The 16,070-nt window shown below is 32.3% G+C and overlaps 2 protein-coding genes across 3 annotated transcripts; one reads left to right on the top strand and one right to left on the bottom strand.

Moving 5' to 3' along the window:
* Nucleotides 1-6,235: 6,235 nt before the first annotated feature.
* Nucleotides 6,236-15,613, bottom strand: LOC140806933 (disease resistance protein At4g27190-like). 2 transcript variants are annotated; one of them, XM_073163498.1, is made up of 4 exons: nt 15,425-15,613; nt 7,812-10,194; nt 6,900-7,388; nt 6,236-6,488 (listed from the first exon to the last, which is right to left on the bottom strand). In XM_073163498.1, the coding sequence occupies exons 2-4, from the start codon at nt 10,077-10,079 to the stop codon at nt 6,432-6,434; spliced, it is 2,814 nt and encodes a 937-aa protein (XP_073019599.1). In that variant the 5' UTR covers nt 10,080-10,194; nt 15,425-15,613; the 3' UTR covers nt 6,236-6,431. The 2 variants fall into 2 exon arrangements, with proteins under 2 accessions (XP_073019599.1, XP_073019598.1); XM_073163497.1 differs by having other exon boundaries at nt 6,236-6,491.
* On the top strand, nt 10,401-12,987 carry LOC140806845 (uncharacterized). Its single transcript, XM_073163365.1, has 4 exons — nt 10,401-10,765; nt 10,840-11,545; nt 11,689-11,877; nt 11,950-12,987. The coding sequence occupies exons 1-4, from the start codon at nt 10,401-10,403 to the stop codon at nt 12,985-12,987; spliced, it is 2,298 nt and encodes a 765-aa protein (XP_073019466.1).
* Nucleotides 15,614-16,070: the final 457 nt, after the last annotated feature.

Here is a 16,070-nt window from a genome sequence, read left to right on the forward strand (position 1 = left end):
AACAAATTTTAGAGTTGTTAAAAGTCAGAATCTATATGCATTACTTGTCTGTATTATTTCTGAAAAGGACGATGACACGTGATTGCATATGCTATTTTGGTAAGGCCCAAGAATGATTCAAAAAGAGTAGTTCGGGTTTGAACGGTGGAAATATTCTATATAAGGCTCAACTTTTGAATCTATCAGCCTGTACAATCTCACTCTTTAGAATCTATCTATTTATGAAGTATGTGAAAGCCTACCTGATCAAGAGTTACTAGAACAAACACTTGAAGTTTTCATTCGATCATTGTAAGGATCAAATTATGCTTAGATTATTTATTTTTAAAATATTTGTAACTGATAGAAATAGACTTTATATTCGGATTTTTAAATTAATTGTGTTAGCTAGGAGTTTCAGTGGACAATATATAAGTCCTCCTGAAGTGGTTTTTGGCAAATTTCTTATTATAACTACCAAAATCTTCTAATGATATTCTTTTGGTAATAAAAGAATGAGTGACATATGAGTTTTTAATATCCGAACATCCATAAACATTTATTTGTTTATTTTATATTTTATCAGTTACTCGGCATTGATGATAATAGTCTCATTCAATTATTGTTCACATCAATTCAATGAGCCTCATTCCGCGCAGGTACTCTTATCGCTGGCATGTTGAGCTAAAAATGATCAAGGATGATATTCAAAAGTTGCTAACCCACTCGATTTTTATTTTTATTTTTCGAAAATTTTGTGTTGATTGTTTATTCACCATATCTGATCAATCTCTCAATCCTAACAATTAATTAATTAATTATTCTGTTGTGTACTTAGAAAGGGTAATATATTAACATTATTTTCAATAAACTTTATAACTAATGTGCCAAATTGAATGTTTAAAAAAATTTAAAAATATTTTTGAAGAATAAATAAATAAATATATAGATATTTGTGGGATCAAACATATTACATTAGCTCTGATACCAATAGTAAAACCTGACGTTTGTTGTTAATATATAGATTGTGGTGGCAACGCAACTCAAATATTTTAAATCGTAAAACAACTCAATTATCACGCTTCGATTAGTCTCCCGACAAAAACAATTATTAACCCCGGCCACCCCAACATTAACAACTTATTTTTCGGAACTAGCTAATTTGAAATTTGATATAACAAGATAAACAAATAATATATCAAGTTAAAAACAAGGATGAATGTCGTTTAGCCAAAAGTTGTGGACACACTATCTATATCAAGTAGGGAGATATAACCATGCATGGTTCCGGTTTAGATTCAATTTGCTACAATTTGAAACTAATGTGTCCGCTAAAATTACCAAAGATGCATACCCATCTCAACCCATTGAAAATGTAATTTAAAGACACATAGTATTTGAAATTTAAAGAATCGTGGTACTAAATTTTGTAAATGTTTGTGTGTGTGTGTGTGTGTGTGTGTGTGTGTGTATACACACAACATATGTTACAGAGCCGACGAAAGAATTGAGAAAAATGGATGGACACCAACATGATCTAATATCTCATAAATCTTATACAATCACAGTTACCTGATCCAAACTTGTCGGGTAAAAAAAATTAAAACATTTAACCCATTTCATACATATACAGGTTTATGTTTTAAACTCGAATAATTGTCATCCTTAGTCTAGTTCAATATTTTTTTATAAGAAATTAAAAATTATAATTTTTTTAAAAAACTATAAATTTTACATGAAGAACTGATGGAGATGGATGGGTAGAAGTTTATGGTTCAGTGGTTCACCATTGTGATTATCGACGGATAATGAAAGTTACATAATGGATTTACCTCGAAAATTGAACTCTCTGTAAGGGATTATGTTGTTCGACAGATACCAATAATAAAAATATCAGAATAAGATGTAAAATCATGAATTTGTGTTTTATCAGATTTAAATGTTGTGCCAGATGTTACAACATCTCGGACAACATGCAGCGAAAATTAAAATTTGTAACATAAATTTACTTAAAAATAAATAAATGGACAAGATTAAATATTTGCAGCCTTATGGCAAAAATTAATCACTAGAAAAACCAAACGTTTATACAAAAACCTATCACTAGTGATTATCACGAAAATCAATTTCCTCAACAAGTTGAGAAAATAAAAGCTTTCTAAAACAAATAACCAGAATAAAAACTAAAACAAGAAAGCTAAAAACGTGATCCCGAAAGACACAATCAATCAGATGCAATCTTCAGTCAATCAGCGTTACGGATGTTGTCGGTAGATGTTGGCAACATTCAGAGCAACACGGCGATCACCACTCCAAACAGCAACGGCTTCGAGAATAATTTTGCTCTGCAAAATCTCTACTATGTGAATGTGTGTATGGTCAATATCGAAGCAGCCTTCACTAATGTGCTTGACCTCATATTTATAGATGAAGAATCCTATCTCCACAATGAAACCTAAAACAAAAGGAAAGTAAGAGTTTTATTAGGAATAAACTCTATTTAAACATTGATATCATATCTCTTTAAATCATTCCAATAAATATCATATCTAGACTACTTTTGAATGATTATCTCATTATCTAATAAAGGCAAAATCATACTAAATATTTATACTCAATCAAATCAACAAGGAAAAATAATGTTAGGGAAATAATTAAAAATCTAAGGAATTATAACAATTAAAGTCGAGAATATTATTTCCCTTCACTCTCATCAAAAATGAAAAAGGAAAAGTTACATTCCAATCATAGAAAGCAGCCAACAACAAAATGGCAACTGACAGTTTACTTTATAAATTTTGCTTTTATAATCTATAAAATATATATAAAAAAATTATAATTTAGATAGAATATATTTTTATGTTTCAGTAATTTATTTTTTATATTATCAAATTTTAATATTGATATGTTATTTCTATTTTCAAAAAAATAATTCAGTTTTTTTCTATACAACGTCACCAATATTTTCATAAAAGACGACTAAAATTATTTAAAAAAATATGATACATGACTAATATTTGAATTCGCAAACATAAACCACTAAAATAGACAAGCATACATTATCAAAATTATAATTTTCTCTAAATACATAATTTGATGTGACAAATTTATTAATTACAATAGAAATTAATTAGATTAATATAAATTGGTACTTTATTATTATATAATATAATTTTACAAAGTTAATGATATATATTTCATTACTCAAGAACATGGTGTATTTTATTAATTAAGCTATTCAAATATGAATTTACCTATTATTTCATTGTTGGAAATAATTGCATGTGAACCAACCAAAATAATTATTTGACACTTTTCAGCATGGAAAATAATCAAATACAAAATCATAAATTTAAAATAAAATTTTCAAGTTCAATTACTTACACATCTATATTTTCAAGAATATCAACAGTACTTTACAATTTTTAACTATAGTTTGAGAGAAAAGCTCCATGCTTAATTAATCACCAATTAATCAAATAAAGAGTTGAAAATAAACTTGAATATTTTACAATATGTCACACCAACAGGGTTGGACCTTCTATGAGTCAGGAAGGCCACCGCCTCATAGTCACGCTCTGGATGTGTCAAATTTTATTTTTTTTATTATATATGGATCGAGTTGGTGGTATAATGAAATAAAAAATTTGTCCAATATTAAATAAAAAAGAAGACTAATTTGAATATTTTCTGTTTATGATCGATTAAACTCGATCTTTTCTTCAAGTTTGATTCGAACAATTTAAATAATATCAAAAGACTTGGAGATATTTGTTGAATTTGGAAAAGTTAAAGATTTATTCTTTAACTAGCTTCATGAAGTATTGTATGGAGTTTCAACAATTTTTGAATATGTTACTGTGTTTTGCGAAACTGAATGACTTATTCTCAAATATTTATATTGTCTATACAATTTTGTTAACCATACAAGTAACAGTTGCATCAATAGAAAACCTTTATCGAAGTTAAAGTTAATAAAGACTTATATTTGATCAACAATATCACAAGATAGACTAAATGAGCTAGCCATGTTGTTGATTGATTAAGAAATGGTTAGAAAACTAGGTTATATAGATTTGATAAATATTTTTGCCTCTAAAATAGCTAGAACAATATTATATATATAATTATTTTAAATATTTATTTACTGATTTTTTATGTAATATATTGTTTATGATGTATTTATGTATTGTTTATTGCATTTATTATTTGCTAACTGAAATTTATCGTACAAGAAGATTCATTTTTGGATTTTTGCCTCAGACTCCATCGTACATAAGTACGACTGCTACCAAAATATCAAAACGGTTAAATCTTCAAACAAAATATCAAAACGGTTAAAATAAGATGCTATTCTATTGTAAATTTGTAAATAATGTATTATCAAGAAAAAACGATTGGTTTCAAATAATATTATAATTCAGTCATTGTAATCATTCCACAAAAAAATAAATGCATCGAATATTTCATTTAATTCTTTTTAATAATGAAAGTTTACCTTCTTATTTGAGTTATTAAAGATGACTGTTCAAAGGATTCATTCAATCATTCCTTATATAGTGAGTTTATATATTGGAAAGATTGTAATTTTGGTTTTGTATATTTATCTTTTTGTGTTTTTGATATTTTATATTGTCGAATTTCAGTTTTGATCTCTATTTTTTTTTCCAATTTAAATCGTTTTCCGACATGGTGCCGATGGCCTGGACATGACACTGTCATGATGTTGAATTATGCAGTATAATATCAGCATTTATGTGAGAAAACATAACTAAAATTTCTGAAAATAGAATGATATTTTATAATATAAAGAAAGCGAAGAAATAAATTTACATAACAAAAATTAAAAAAAAATCGTTTACATTTGGCACGAAGATGAACATTTTTCCATTCTAGGGAATTCAGTTAACAAAAAACGTGTATCCATCCAACCGAATTAAATATATTTGACTTGTAACAAAATAAATATGTATTTTCTTTTAATGGAAGTCTGACAACATATGCCTGTGATCCAAGATAGACCCACTAAATCCTGGAATCAAGTGCTATTTTTGTTTTAAATTAATAAATAAATAAAATAATATGTAAGAAATATATGACTTTATAAATGGAGTATGCACATTTTAATTTTGTGATGCGAGTGTGTCTCCCTTATCCCATAGCTTGTCAAGCATTATAGCCAAGGGAGTTCGTGTCACCAAGACAATATATTTCTTTTATGAAGTTTTTTTAAGGGAAAGCATGCAATTTTATTAATCAGAAATTCAAATTCAACGTTTTCCATCCACGTTGGAAAATTCCGAGTATCCCAAACAAGACAAAAACTTGTGTGAGACGGTCTCACAGGTCGAATTTGTGAGACGGATCTCTTATTTGGGTCGTCCATGAAAATGTATTATTTTTTATGCTAAAAGTATCATTTTTTATTGTGAATATGGATAGGGTTGATTCGTCTCACAGATTAAGTATCCGCGAGATGGTCTCAAATGAGACCTACTCCCCAAACAAATGGAGAAGGGAAATAAGTAGCAAAATGTGTTATATTATGAGCAACTAAATTTGCATTTCACCCAACATAAAATATATCAGTAGCTTGTGTTGATTCCATCATATTATATATGGATCAAAAGTATGTGGGCTTAGAGATGACAATTTTCTCACGGGTTCAGGGCCCTGTGAGAAAAACCCGAAACGTGAACGAGATCTCCGATTTTTTTCCGGTTCAAGTTCAAGACGGGTATGTTGATACTGTTCTCATCTCTAAACTTGTCCTGAAAATAATAATAAAATAAATCCCAACCAACCACATTTACATGCAATTGTAAATAATATGTAAATTAAAGGGTTATATGTATTCGCATCTCTATATTTTATGCATTTGACATTTACCTAATTTATGAAGTGTAAAAACTGTAACATGTCAAGATAAGCAAGTATCAAATACATGAAATGTTTATCAGACGAATGCAAATTACACGTAAATTAATTATGGGGTAAATTTTATGTATACCCCCAGTAGAAATTCAAAAACAGAAAACAGAACATATATAAAATTAAGTTAATCAACCTTAAAACCACGTGCAAATGTGGTAAATGTTTTTTATTTTAAAAAAAAATGAAGTATACATTAAACTATTCATATATTTTTTTATTGGATTTTATATGTTTTTAGATTTTTCAAAGGGTATATGTACAATTAGCCAAATTTATTATACTGCTAAAAAAATAGAAGCACTTCACCATCTTACAAGATGAATGGAAAACATAAAAAATGATTATTCGAAATCTGCAAACAAAATCAATATCTTTACAACAATCAGAAAATTCTAGATTTACAACCATCTTACATGCGAAAACAAATGAGAAAAATAGAATTAAGAAATTCAATAAAGAAGCAGAACTTAAAGAAAATTTCCTCGTCGTACAATCTTTTCCCTTTCCCACTCCTTGCTTCAAGTGCTATTTCTCTTCTTCGCCCTTCTCCTCAATGTTCTCCTCTTCCTTTTATTCTGCTATATATTATCGCATTTAAATGAAACAACAAGGCCCTGATCAGGCAGCCGTTGCATAATAAAACAAATTTAGGATTTAGGCTATCATAACGAAACGTAATTACAATCATATTACCAAATAAAAGGCATAATATTGAAATAAAAAAATATACTCTTAGCATATTACAATAATAAAAATTATAACATATCAAAACAATGAATTCAACAAATGTTAAATATACAAGTCCAGTACATTAAGGGAACATAACATAAACATTAGTATAATTATGAAGATAAAATATAAAGAGTGGTCGTACTTTTTTAAATGAAACAAAAGCAGAAAATCATTCTAAGATATGCAACATATGAACAACAAATATACATTGTAATAAGATGATAGCTATGTATTGGCTATTCGTAGAAACTTACCTTAGTACTTCTTAAATGATCGTTCAAGTCTTTTATTTTAGTGTCCCCGCTCTTCGTCCCGAACCAATGTAATTTTGGCGTACTTAACGACCCCAAAGTGAAAGTTTTCATCAGAGGGCAATGATCCATTCGAACAGTGACAAGTGATGGTAACTCAAATGCGTGAGTCCATTGGCAAAAACTTCTCAACTTACAATTGTTGAAAATTTCCAAACATCTCAGATTAGGAAAGACAGAGTTAGCAGTTACATGTGTCTCATCTTCGATCACGTCGATCATCTCTTTGCAATGATTTATTTCTAATAAATGGAGATTAACAAGAGCTTTTGCAATTGAAGATGATATTAAGTTTCTGATGCCATCAATTTTATATATATTCAATATCTCAAGATTATGAAAGAAACTAATTGGGATATGGCTACACCACATATTGCTTATTTTATCTGGAAAGCCATCGAGTCGAAGTTCGTTTAGGCCAATAATTTCAACCTGCAAAAGATTGAGAATTAAATGACAATTCATTGATTGCTCAAAATGAAATATTTTAATGTAAATGTAGAATCCAAATAGACTGTACATAATCAAAACTGTAACACACACACACACACACACACACACATATATATATATAAAAATAGACTGTACATAATCAAAACTGTAAAACACACACACACACACACACACACACATATATATATATATATATAATCTGTTTGTGCAACAAAACATAAAAAAAAATCTCAAAGAAATTCTATTTTAGCAATTGCCATGATTGTAAAATAAAACAAAAACCATTATATGAATCATATACATATTGCTACTACTATTCAAACCCAATAACAATTATAATGATGAAATATTTAATTTAAAATACTTAGGTGGGTTCTTTGAGATTACGAAGAAAAGACGTACCTTTTTATTGCAAAAGAAATGAAGAGAATGCTGGTCGTGGGTGGGTTCTGAATCTATTGGCACAAAACTATTCAGCCTTGGCAAATTTCCAATCCTCAAATCTTCCAGCTCTGGAAACTTGATGCTTTCAGCACCTCCGTAGAACGTTGTCAGGCATGGCAGACCACGTAGGTCCAATTCATTCAATTCTTGGAATATGATATGACGATTTCCATCATCCCTAAATATTTCTTCTATATTGTCATTATCACGAACGCCGATCTTCTCAATCATGCCGGCAGGCAATTGGTCGATTTTGGTTCGGAGATTTGGGCAGTTCTTGATTTTTAGTTTTATCAACTGGGGGAATTTTATGATTTCAACTCCTTGGGTGAAAGCTAAAAGGTTTGGCAGATTTAACAGTTTCAGTGCCTCCAACTTTGGGAACTCAATAATAGAAGCCTCTGTGTTGCTTTCCATTTCATTCCACCATACTTGTTCAATCGTGTCACAGAAAGATATTACCATGCTTTGAAGTTGTACAAGATTCCTTGCTGTTGCCATTGAGAAGAGATATCGTAGATTGAGACACTTGCGAATGTGTATGGATTTGAGGTTGACCAGTGAAACATTCTGATTTGGACTCTTCCACAAATATCCCAACTTGGGAAGATCTTGAACAACTAGTGATTCTAGATTTTTGAAGGAATTGGATCCCTCTGGAATTGTACCATCAATTATCTCTTCCAACTCTTTGAGATTTGTCAGCTGCAGGTACTCCAACATTGGGAATTTCCAATCGATTGCATTCATCAATTTCTCCACCGTTGAACAATTCCTCGAGCTTTCAATCTCACCTAGATTAAAATTGTTTGGATCATCTCCACGTAATTCTAGCCACTGGGTGTCCTTTCCTAGTCCTCGAATCCAATTTGCTACTGTCACGTCTCTCGGTAATTGGAGTCTGATTCTTCTCTCAGGCCTTCTCTCATGCTTCTTGACTGCTTCGAAATCATCAAAGAAACATTCGTCCTCATGATCTACGTCCTCATAAGCACGTATTTGATATCTTCTTAACGGATTTGAAAGCAATATCTCTTGGGCGACCAATTTGGTATCAATCTCCAAGCAAGTCAAATTGCTGAGAGACTCAAGTTCTGAAAGACTAGCATTCCCACTTACATTTCCCTTTGCTTCCCATTTGTCAAAGCTATTAACTATCTTCAATTCCTCCAACCCAACCAAGCTTGATATGACACCAGCCACTATTCTTTTGAGTTTATAGCAATCCGTCAATTCTAATAATCTTAGAGATTTCAATTCCCCAACATCTGCTGGTAACTCTTCAATTTCATAACAGCGCCAGACACGAAGAATTTCCAAACTTGCTAACACTCCAACAATTGATATGTCTTTAACCTCGCAATTTTCCAAGTACAACTTTCTAAGTTTTTTTAGGAATTCCAGAGAGGATGGAAGTGATTGAAAATTTTGATTTGAAAAATACAAGACTGTCAGCTCCTTCATTCTTTCAAAACAAATAACATTGACATCAAATCCTTCGGGAAATTCATTATAACTGGAATTCAAAAGCATCAGGAGACGAAGATTTGGAAAATCCAACCCAACAGGAAGCTTGGCATTGGCAATATTTGAAATTTCCACCGACATCCAATTGCAATTGCGAGATGAATCCATTGAGGACACATTCAAAAACCCTTGCTTTTCTTTTGAACCAATGAAAATAGCAACATCACGAACAACATCATGCATTTTTACCTCTTGTTCATTTCTACCAGTCATCAACAAAAAACGACTTCTAAGCCTCTCCAATAAATGATATGTTCTGTTTCTTCCATCTTCAATATTGTTGATTCCCTGAAACATGCCTAACCCAAAGCTGAGCAAAGCCAAGTCCTCAATCCAGATGTTATAATCTTCGGGAAACAAGCAACATAGCAGGAAAAGGGACTTTTCACTTTCAGTTTCCAAGAAATCGTAACTCAGTTTCAGAGGCGTGTAAACATCTTTCACAACTTCGGGGAAATTCGTTGGGTTAGCTCCTCTCAGTTGTAAAAGTGCATCTTTCCATGACTGTATACTTTTATTTTTAAGAGCTATACCAACGGTTGCAAGCGCAATTGGCAAACCTTTGCATTCTGCTGCGACTTCTTTTGCTATGGGACGCAAATATAAATCATCCACGCGATCACCAGATTTCTCTCTAAAAAATGTCCAAGCTTCTTTTTGGTCTAAGACTTGTATTTCATTAACTTTATCGGCTTCCATTTTTCTGTTGAAAATAATTAATTTGCAATTGGCTTTCAATATTCTTGGATAATCCTAGAAGATGTGAGATCAATCAAGACAGAAGCCGAGGAGTGCGTGGTTGGATGAAATGAATCTGCATTAATTGAAGGATATTATTATTGCTTAGTGTCAAATTAAAATTAGTCTATAAATAGGCTTGTGTATTCATCATTCGGTGATAGGAAGATAATAAAAGATAATTTAACAAATATTGTAATTCTTGCAATATTATATTCAAAACCCAACATATTTGTGGTATCAGAGCCACCCTTGGCCTAATATTACCTCCCAAATTCCTATATGGCATCCACCGGCAGTCAAGAGCTTGCCTTCACATATTCCCAACAAGGTGTTCCTATCTTTGTTGGTCAAGATTATGAGCTTTGGAGTGTTCTCATGAAGACCTTGTTCGTGTCTCATGAATTATGGGATATCGTTGAAGAGGGTTTCGCCTCTCTCACAACGGAGGAGGTAGGCGCATTAACAAATGCGCAAAAGAAAGAGCATAAAGAGAACAAAACAAAGGATGCAAAAGCCTTGTCCTTTATGCACCAAGGGGTGAGTCGAGCCATACTTCCGCGCATCACGTGTGCCAGTATAGCAAAAGATGCATGGCAAATTTTGAAGAATCAATTCGGTGGCCATGAGAAGGTGATTACAATCAAGTTACAAAATCTATGGCGAGACTTCGACAATTTGACCATGAAGGATTCTAAAATGTGCAAGAATTTTTATCTAGAGTATCTTCCGCTGTAAACCAAATAAAAGGATATGGAGACAATCTAGAAGAAAAGAAGATCATCGAGAAAGTTCTACGATGTTTGCCAGCAAAGTTCGAACATATAGTTGCTGCGATTGAAGAATCCAAAGATCTTTCTAAATTAACTTTGGATGAACTCATGGGTTCTCTCGAAGCCCATGAGAAACGGATGAGCAGGTTCTCAAATCAAAGTTGGGAGCAAACCTTTCAAGGAAAGGTTAATATTTCACAAAAAGAGGATGATACCCTGCAACAAAAGAAGAAGGAGCCGATTCAAAGACCATCACGAGGAAGAGGTCGTGGAAGGTATCTGAGTTTTCAAGCTCGAGGTCATAGAGGAGGTAGAAGCTCCAGCAATTCGAGAAACTCCAGTCAAAATCAAGATTCTTATTGTCGAATTTGCAGAAAGAATGGCCATGACACCAATAGCTACTGGAGTAAATGCAAAAAATGTCGAAATACAAATCATTCTCAAAGAGACTGTTGGTATCAAGATGGCGGTGAATCTAGGGAGGCAAATTTCACCGAGGAAATTAAAAAAAATGAGACTGATCAAGTATTTTACTCATGTTTAAATTCTCAACAACAACTTGAGAATATTTGGTATGTTGATAGTGGATGCAGCAATCATATGTCTGGTAACAAAAATATGTTTGTGGATCTGGATGAATCGTACTCATCAGAGGTAAAGCTTAGAGATAATAAGGCTTGTAAAATCACCGGAAAGGGAGCTATTGCGGTCCAGACAAAAGACGGCAAAACCAATTTATTATCAAGGATGTATTCTATGTGCCTGAGTTAACTCAAAGTTTGTTGAGTGTCGGCCAGCTGCTGAAGAAAAATTACAAGGTGGAGTTCAATAATGATCTTTGCATTATTATTGATAAGCAGAAGAAATTCACGGTAGCAAGTATCAAGATGACTCCTAACAAAAGTCTTTCTTCTCAATTTGCCAATAGCTCAGAAAGTTGCGTTGAAGAGTACCTTAAACGAGGATCACAATCTTTGGCATTTGAGGTATGGGCATCTAAGTTACAAAGGTTTGAATTTTTTTAAAGAAAATGGTTTTTGGTCTTCCTAACTTTCCAGATCAGGAAAGCCCATGTGAAGGATGTATCTTTGGCAAAAATGCATCGACTTCCATTTCCAAAGATCTCCTATCGAGCCAAAGTCCCTCTCGAGTTAGTACATGCCGATGTTTGTGAACCAATGCAGACACCTTCTATCAATAACTACAGGTATTTTTTATTGTTCGTGGATGATTATACAAGGATGATGTGGGTCTATATTCTCAAGGAGAAGTCCGAAGCATTTCCAAAATTTATTGAGTTCAAGACCCTTGTTGAAAATCAAAATGGCAAAAAGATCAAGATTTTACGAACAGATCGTGGAGGAGAATTCAATGGAAAGACCTTCATGGATTTTTGCAAAGAGAAGGGGATCCAAAGGCAACTGACAGTTCGTTACAGTCCACAACAAAATGGGGTTGCCGAAAGGAAAAATCGCACGATTGTAGAAATGGCTCGAAGCATGATGGCAGGCAAAGGGCTTCCAAAGTCATTCTGGGCAGAAGCTATAAATACTACTTTTTATTTTCTGAATCGATCTCCTACAAAGGCACTTCCTAATAAGACTCCATATGAAGCATGGTACCGAAGAAAGCCTCAGGTACAACATCTCAAAGTTTTTGGATGCATTGCTTATTATCATATTCCTTCTCAGCAGCGAGAAAAGTTTGATAAAAAGGGAGAAAAACTCATTTTTATTGGCTACAGTGATGAATCAAAGGGTTTTCGTTTTATTAACCCGAAAACAAATAAATTAATAATTTCCAGAGATGTTATTTTTAATGAAGAACAGTCTTGGAGTCGGGGAGATGATCAAAAGATGAAGACAACTCTTGAGTATCCAATTGAGCCATTATCAACTACACATTTAAGCGGATTTATCAAACTGTCTGCCATTAGAAAACAAGCGAATGGAGATGGAAAATCCTACGTGAATCTGCTTCTCTACGTTGACAAGACCCAGAAGCAAAACCAATTACAAATAGAGCAAAGTCAACTTATTAAAAATTGCAACCCTTCTTCGTGTTTTTCCTCGAATCTGAAACAGAGAAGGCGATGAGATTAGAGACGGAGGTTGACTAATTGCACTCTTCCTACACTACCATATGTTAGAGTAGATGCCCTGCAAGCCAACGGTTGGCTATGGATTTTATTGACTAAGTGAAATAAACAATTTTTATTTTAATATAATTTAACTTTTAATGGTTTAGTTATACTTTATCTGTATACCCATGCAATCAGCATAGATAAAGTCCTTGATTATGCTTTAATACAAATGAATCGTAATTCGATGTTGAAACTCATTTGTAAACACTGCATATTCTAAATTCTTTCCTAGTCGATTCAGCCGCCTAAAACATGGATAAAGGTCGCTTGAGCTCGAGACTAGCATCTGTGATGTTGTGTACTGCGTTTCTTGGTAAGGGCATGGAGATGTCCAAACATACAGATGGATAGTCATATGATGATTATACCGAACAACCTTCCCTCGGACTTTCCAAGTGGTTATCATTCATCGAGAGGATAAGTCCGTGGTTATGATTGTACACCAATATTTCTTACGACCGGGGACAACACTGAGGCTCTATATGCTAGAGCTGTGCTTTGACTCGTTTACCGGCTCCAGGAGAGTCATCAGGTGGCGAGGTTGAGTACAGTCGCGACACATATAGAAGCCAGTGCATTGTAGTCGGGGATTCACCGCTCACCTACGGGTGTAGATATCCTATGTGATCTGATATAATAATAGTGCATGAAATCTCTTGTCAGAGTATGAGATGTACGTTGGAGAAAGAGTTCTCCAATAATACACGCGATGCCACTATTATATGTAACACATAGTTATCGAATTAATATGCAACATTCAATGAACCAATGGTTGCGGATTCGATCGGGATATTTGAGATAAGAGGACCGTACTATACGTTAATCATAATCGACTGGTTCTTGCAGGCACTATCAGTGATACCTAGGGGATCATGGGGCGATGCTACTAGACGCTCTTACCATGATCCGACGGGTGCAATCAGAAATGAGTTCTGACATTCTTGATCAAGGTGTTGATGGAAAGAATGAGGCTAACTAGGGTAAGCCTAAATAAAAGATTATGTCATGAATCACAAAGAGCTGTGAACCCACGGCTAGCTGTATCCCTGAACCATTGAGGGTCGCACAAGTACTTGGATCGTTTGTTCCCGTTGAGAGAATAAATTCAAGTAGTTGAATTTATATATTATTATTGTAAATTCAAGGAGTTGAATTTATGATAATTAAATTTTGAGAAAATAAATTCAAGGAGTTGAATTTATGAGATAGTAAATTCAAGAAGTTGAATTTATGAAATATGGAGAGAATAAATTCAAATGGTTGAATTTATGAATTTGATAATTTAATTTATTAAACTCATAAGTTGAGTTTATTAAATATTAAATTTGGATGTGAGAAATTCAAGTAGTTGAATTTATAATTTAAATATTAAATTCAAATGTTGAATTTATAATAGATATATGCATCGAGGTTTGGTCTAATATATGCATGCAATTAGAATCCATAGTTAACTTAATTAATATAATTAAGTTAAAGGAGGTATTAGAAAAATATAATAATGATTTTTTAATTATTATAGTGCATGAAATTTCGGTGGAAAAATCGAGATTGCCAAATGTTGGCATGCAATTTTAGAATCTTTAATGAACTTAATTAATTAGATTAATTAAGGAAATGAAAGATTAGAAATAATAATAAGATATATATATTGCATCCGAAAGTTTTGGAAAATAAAAAGAATATGTCATTAATTTAGAATCTTTAATTAACTTAATTAATTAGATTAATTAAGTAAATTAAGGATTAGAAATAAAGATAATGATTTTGATTCTTAATTGATAAGGGAGCACCCGAGAGTTTTTAAAAAAGGAAAAAGAGGTACTGCTCTTCAATTCAATTCCTTGGGCAAGAAGATTTTCGGCTCTCCCAATTCCAAAAGCTGCTCTTGAAATCTTTTTCTTATGCAAAGAAAATTCGGCTTGTGCTAATTAATCGCAACGAGTCGATTTCTTCTTCGTGTTCTATCTCTACGCAAAAACATCTTATAATTTTCTAGTGCAAATTATAAGAGGAACAAGTATTCCAGTCGTGGACCGGATTAGGAGATTGAAGAAAGTTCGTAGGGATTCATCAAGAGCTATTTCCGCTAATTCCGGAATAGTTGGAGACGTGTGAATCGTTCACCAAAGGTATAAATTTTCAGCACCCTATGAATGTTTGTTTAATTATGAAAACCATACGAGCGTCCAAATCAAAAGTTATTTTGTTTTTCAAAATAAAATAAAAAATTTTAAACTTCCGCTGCGTTTGGGCGCGTAAAAAACCACGATCCAACATCATCTATATCAGAACCAAATGGTCCCTAATTAAAAATCCAATGGAACAAATGAAAGTTTCGTTTGAGGCATTATAACATCAGAATGAAGGAGAGATTAATGCAAGGAACTCACTCTGCTGCGATCATGACCGAAGGAGTACTGCTGGAACAGATCATGGTGCATGAGAGATAGATACCATTTTCTTCTTCTGCTTCAGTAATCCTTGATTTGTTTTGGGCAGGAAGATAATAAGTTCTTGTTTTGGTTCTTGCACGGAGGAGACTATATAATAAGGATCTTAGACAGAGTCAAGTGAAGCAACTCCGATGGGCCAATTCCTTTATATATATATATATATATATTAAAAAAATAGTAAGTATGCCTCGGACGAAACTTCGAGACATTTTTTTTAAAAAAAAAAATTGGCTTCGACTTGAGTTTGGAGAAAGGTTGGGTTCAATAAATTTATGGAGTTTTTGATTTTTATATATATTAAAAAATAGCAAGTATGCCTCGAAGCAAAACTTCGAGACTTGCTTTTTTAAAACAAATAAATAAATAAATTTGTTGGGTTTGACTTGAGTTTGGGAAAAGGTTGGATTCAATGAATTTACAGGAAACTTGCTTATTATTATAATAATAATGATGGTGATATATATATATATATATATATATATATATATATATATATATATATATATATATATATATATATATATATATATATATATATAAAAAAACCAAACATCATGTTGAAAATAATATATTTAAATATTGA

The sequence above is a fragment of the Primulina eburnea genome, chromosome 12 (assembly GCF_022965805.1).
Source record: "Primulina eburnea isolate SZY01 chromosome 12, ASM2296580v1, whole genome shotgun sequence".
NCBI lineage: Eukaryota > Viridiplantae > Streptophyta > Magnoliopsida > Lamiales > Gesneriaceae > Primulina > Primulina eburnea.